At 34.1% G+C, this 5,366-nt stretch overlaps 1 protein-coding gene across 1 annotated transcript; it reads left to right on the top strand.

Moving 5' to 3' along the window:
- Positions 1-2,364: 2,364 nt before the first annotated feature.
- On the top strand, positions 2,365-4,608 carry LOC103420860 (probable BOI-related E3 ubiquitin-protein ligase 2). The gene is made up of 2 exons (XM_008358903.4): positions 2,365-2,904; positions 3,943-4,608. Exons 1-2 carry the CDS (start codon positions 2,581-2,583, stop codon positions 4,453-4,455), a joined length of 837 nt encoding a protein of 278 aa, XP_008357125.2. The 5' UTR covers positions 2,365-2,580; the 3' UTR covers positions 4,456-4,608.
- The last annotated feature ends 758 nt before the right edge of the window (positions 4,609-5,366 follow it).

Here is a 5,366-nt window from a genome sequence, read left to right as displayed (position 1 = left end):
TCCGAACCCAATAGTTATATAATTAAAGTATCGACAATATCAATAATAATACAACGGATTGGTAATCAATAATGTCTCAATATGCTGGTTGGAGTAGTTAGAAGCATATAGCTATCTTATGAAGATTGTAGTAGATGCACGGCAACCCCTACTCACTGCCGTTCAACATATAAGCCTCCTTTTAGGGCATCTCCGCTCGTTTTTGGAGGGCAAGGATAAAGGCAGTGGCAGTGAAATTGCTCTTACTATTCACTATAAACAGTAATTATCTTTGATCCAATCTTCTTCTGGAACCGTTGGAGCTGAATTATTCAACTCTAAGGCCATCTCCAACCGATGGCTGGCCAGAGGGCTCGTTTTAGCCCTCTGGCCCTCCAAGATTCTCCAAGATATTAATATTTTAATGAACAGTACAGGGTCATATTTGCCTCCGTCTCCAACCGAGGGCCAGAGGGCTCGTTTTAGCCCTGTCACAAAAAACCGTCTCCAACCGAGGGCCAAAGGGCCATAGAGCCAAACATAATTTATTATTTAAAAACTACAACTTAATTTTATTTAAAAATCATGTTGGTTAGTGTTGTATAATTTTTATGTTGGTTAATGTTATTTAATGTTGTTTCATATTGTTTAATGTTGTTTCATGTTACTTAATTTAATTTAATGTTGTATAATGGCTTAGGAAGTTATAGGAAAAAAATAGAATTTAAAAAAAATATGAAACAAATTTTGTGAATAGAAGTTATAGGAAAAAAATGGAATTTAAAAAAAAATATGAAACAAATTTTGTAAAATAGAAGTTATATGAAAAAAATATGAACCAAATTTTGTAAAATATAAGTTATAGGAAAAAAATAGAATTAAAAAAATTGAAACAAATTTTGTAAAATAGAAGTTATAGGAAGTTATAGAAAAAAAAAGAAAAAAAAAAGGTTTAAATTCATAAAAAAAAAAAAAAAAAAAGGTTTACAACGGCTAGTGGCGCTAGCCGTTGGAAGTTTAAATTCAAATTGTTATTTCTGTCGGTTATAACCGACAGAAATGAGAAACATTAAAAAAAAAATAGCCAGCCCTCCAGCCCTCTCCGATCTCGTGGGACCCTCCCAGATTCCAGAGCCCTCTGGCCTAGCCCTCGGTTGGAGACGGTTTTAGGGCTATTTTCGGCCCTCTGGCCCTCTGGACCCTTCGGTTGGAGATGGCCTAAGGCTGTTTAACCCAATTGGCAGGGCAAGAGCATTACCGGCGGAGATGCTCTTACACTATATTTGGATGAGAGAAATAAATTTAAAATTTGGGTAAAAATCAGAATTTATAAATTGACATGAACTAATTCTTTTGTTTGGATTCATAAATATAGAAATTTATAACTTCTGCGTGGAAAAAAAACTTGGAATTTGGGACCTTCAATTCCCAAGTTTAAATTCCTTGTAAATAGGTGTCATTTCTCAATTTCCATGATTGAGAGTTTAAAAATAAAACATTCCGTATTCAATTATATTGTTCTTTTAGGTTAACCAAATAAGAAAATTCACAAATTCTAGAAAATAAAATCCGATCATTTCAATTACCATTATTTTAAAATTTCGTAGTAATTTTAAATTTCTTCATCCAAACATAATGTTAGTGCATGACTACGTCCATTCATCCATCCTCATATCTTCATCTTTTATCATGAAAAAAGTCTTCATCAATCGCATCATCAACACCTATAAGATTGTTAATCCTTACCGTAATACATGTGAATGCGTGGCATCTTCTAATTAAGCAGAAATCGAACAAAGCCAGACCAACTATCGGTATACATGGTACAACACGTGAAAATGTAATCTTGGTGGTACCCCTATTTGCAACATGGTTTTAGTATGTAGATTGTTAAAAAAAGCGTGAATTGAATTGGTTGAAATTTACAAAAATAGGAAACAGGGAATGGATAGAAATGCTATTCTTCAGCCCTTCCCGATGACCAAACTGACACTTTCTCCAATCGCTCCGATTCTCTCAATCTCCTCCCCCTCTCCTCTTCGTAACGTCTGACCCTTTCGCGTTTCTCTCTCTCCTCTCTCTCTCTCTCTCTCTCTCTCTCTCTCTCTCTTACTTTCTTTATGAAATCTCTGACCCGATCATTCTGTGACCCTTCTGTCCCCAAATCTGCATGTGTACGTCGTCGTTTTCCCGCCACCCCCACATCTGTCTCCCCTTTTGGGATTTTGGGCAACAGAGAAAAAGACTCTCAAAGCTCCTAACTTTCTTTATTAATTAACCCTTTTTTTAGTTCCTTAATTAGAATTAATTAGTCACAATTAATTTATATTAAGAAAGATTTGTCCGTTTCCTCTCTATATATAAACCACTCTTCCAGTAAAACCAGAAACTCAAAGCAACAAAGAAGGCAAAGGTTATGCCAACAAAGAGAGAGGGAGAGAGTCTAGAGAGAGAGAGAGAGAAAGAAAGGGTCATGCATCTTTTCTGATATAACAAGAACATTGAACCCTCCTGCTTTTCTAAACCTACCCCATCTCGTTTCGTATTAAAAAGTCCCATGAAATATGTGAAGGCAGAAGATTAAGCTTGTCTGAGAAAAACATGGCAGTTCAGGCACAAAGTTTGTATTTTTCTGAAGATTGGTCGTCGGCGGCGGCGCTGCTCCACCCTGTTTCCGGCCTCGACGACATATTTTCCGGCATTCCGAGCCCTCCTCCTCCTCAAAATCACTTTCACCTCCGTCTTCCGGCGGCACAGAATCAGAGTCAGAATTTAAACACGACGGGCTTTGATTTCTGCAACCCATTAGGAGCTTCGGTTTCGCCTTCCACTTTCAGTAGCTTTCTCCCAACGCAGTTCTCGGAAAACTTAGGGGCTCTGCTGGACTTGCAAAGGCACGAGCTCGACTGCATTATTCAATTCCAGGTGATTATTGTTGTTAATTTTCTTTTTCTGTTTTTGGGTTCTTTATTTTTCATGGTGTTTGTTGTGCTAATTTTATTTGTTCTCTCTCAAAAGTTAATACAAAAAATATTTCACTTATAATTGCTTTTGCATAATAAATTTAGAGACGATGACTATAATTAAGAAAAATGTTATTGAGATCATATTTGTAAAATGTTTGATGGTCACCCAAAAAAAATAACGTTAACCAAATATTTCAATAATAATTTAATGGTTGACAAAGGGAGTTTTAACAAAATACACATGGTATGGTTATTTTTTTAATAAAAATCATATTTTTATCTTTAACTGTTACTATTTATTATACATTTAAAAATGATTTTTTGTTAAAAGAGAAGTTTTTTTTTACGTTTCAGTAGTTTTTCGTTTTAACAAAACATTTATAGTGTTGTTTATTTTTAACGAAAAATCGTATTTGTACTTTTAATTGACATTATTTACTATACCTTTAAAATTGCATTTCGTTAAAAGAGAAGTTTTTAATGAAAATAAAATTTAAAGAAAATTAATGAAAATAACTTGAAAATTTAGAATTTTAATCAAAATGATAAAATAATGTTATAAATAAAAAGTAACATGAGTGACTTTTAGGAGGAAAATTTCATTTTCTTTAAAAGTGAACAATATTGAAAATATTACTAAAACTTCTTAAAATTTAAATAGATGATGTCCAACATTAATGTGTATAGAGTGTTCTTTAGTGTTTTTATATGTTTATATTTAGTGTGATTAATTTCTAATTCAATGCTTTTTCTTTAAAAATAGAGTGAGAATTCTTTTTTTTTTTTTTGCTAGAAAAAGAGTAAAAAGTTTACTAAAATAATTTTACAAACTAAGATAACATTACCAATCTCTTCGTAATTTATATTTTCTTATAAGCAACCATGAATAAATGACACCAGCAGTGAACAAATGAGGATTTATTTTTCCTCTGAGAAAATGTTTAAAGATAACGGATACTTTTTTTCTTTCCTCATTTATTTGTTTTCTTGAAAGCAGAGTGAAAAGCTGAAGTTCGAATTGCAAGAGCAGAGGAAGCAGCAACTAGCAGCTTTGTTGAGCAACTTAGAATCCACAACGTTAAATTTAATTAGGCAGAAAGAAGAAGAGTTAGGACAGGCGACAAAGAAAGCGATGGAGCTCCAGGACTGCCTGAGAAAAGCGGAGATGGAAAGCGATACGTGGCAGCGGATGGCGAAGGCGAACGAATCAATGGTGATGGACCTGAACAACGCGCTCGAGCAGGTCAGAGAACGACTGGTTCTCGTCAGCAGCGAAACCGACGACGCAGAGTCCTGCTGTGAAAACAGAGTAGCAATTACGGAGGAAGATCAATTGGCGGAAGAGAAAAGGAGAAAGTTGGTATGCAAAAGCTGCCGCGCGCGGAGCTCGTGCGTGCTTTTTCTGCCGTGCAGGCATCTCTGTTCGTGCAAGTTCTGTGAAGGGTTTCTTGGATTTTGCCCCGTTTGTGGTTCCGCCAAGGAGGCAAGCATGGAGGTCTTTTTTGTCTAGTAGCAAGCAACAGTGCCAAGCAAAAAAGTGCTTCAAAAAAAATCATGGATTTTTAGTATATATTGGATTTTAAAGTGCGATTTTAGATTTCATCCGTCGAATTTCATGGTTTTTTTTTTAGCGGCCTTAATTTATGCAATGAATTTCCATATATTTGTGGCTTGTGTTGTGTATATATTTTGCGTTTTGAGTGGCATGGACGGAGCTAATGAAGGCTCACTTGGTTAGATGCTTCCACTTAAGTAATTCGTTTGTTTAGTTACAGATTACAATTATATAATATACATGGTAATCTTTGAAGAAAATATATGTATCTAATATTCAACATACATTCATTCTACTTATATTTAACATCAAATATTATATAAGTAATATAAGTAATAGTGTTATCATGTATTTATCTTTTTCTCATTATTTTGCCATTTTCCACAAATATATTGAAATTTTTGGAACATTGGAATTGTTATACATCATTATTTGAAACCATGCTATAATAAGGTTTTCTTAGTTATTTTCGGTTGCTCCCATTAGAATAAATTTCTGACTGTCTTAGCCAATTACAGATGAATACGTGTTTAATATATGATTAAAAAGAGAAAGGACAATACTTGTCTGCTAAAAAAATCAACAGTAACTCTTGCTGTTAGCCAATCACAGATGAATACGTGCTTAATCTATCATTAAAAAATTATTTTCTTGTACACATGTCTATTTGTGATTGACCACTAGTAGGAGTTGCTGTTGATTTTTCAGCAGCCAAATGATGTATAAAAGGAAAAATGTTTAAAAAGAAGGGTTGCTTATATGTTTAATGTCATGTAATATTTCAAATCAATAATGCAATAAAATAAGCGCGGGAGAAGCAAGCAAAGTAAAAGGTTTTGCAATAAGCAAAACGCTTTCGACATTCA

Source organism: Malus domestica, chromosome 08 (assembly GCF_042453785.1).
Source record: "Malus domestica chromosome 08, GDT2T_hap1".
Classification (NCBI taxonomy): domain Eukaryota; kingdom Viridiplantae; phylum Streptophyta; class Magnoliopsida; order Rosales; family Rosaceae; genus Malus; species Malus domestica.
This window is presented reverse-complemented; position numbering and strand designations above follow the sequence as displayed.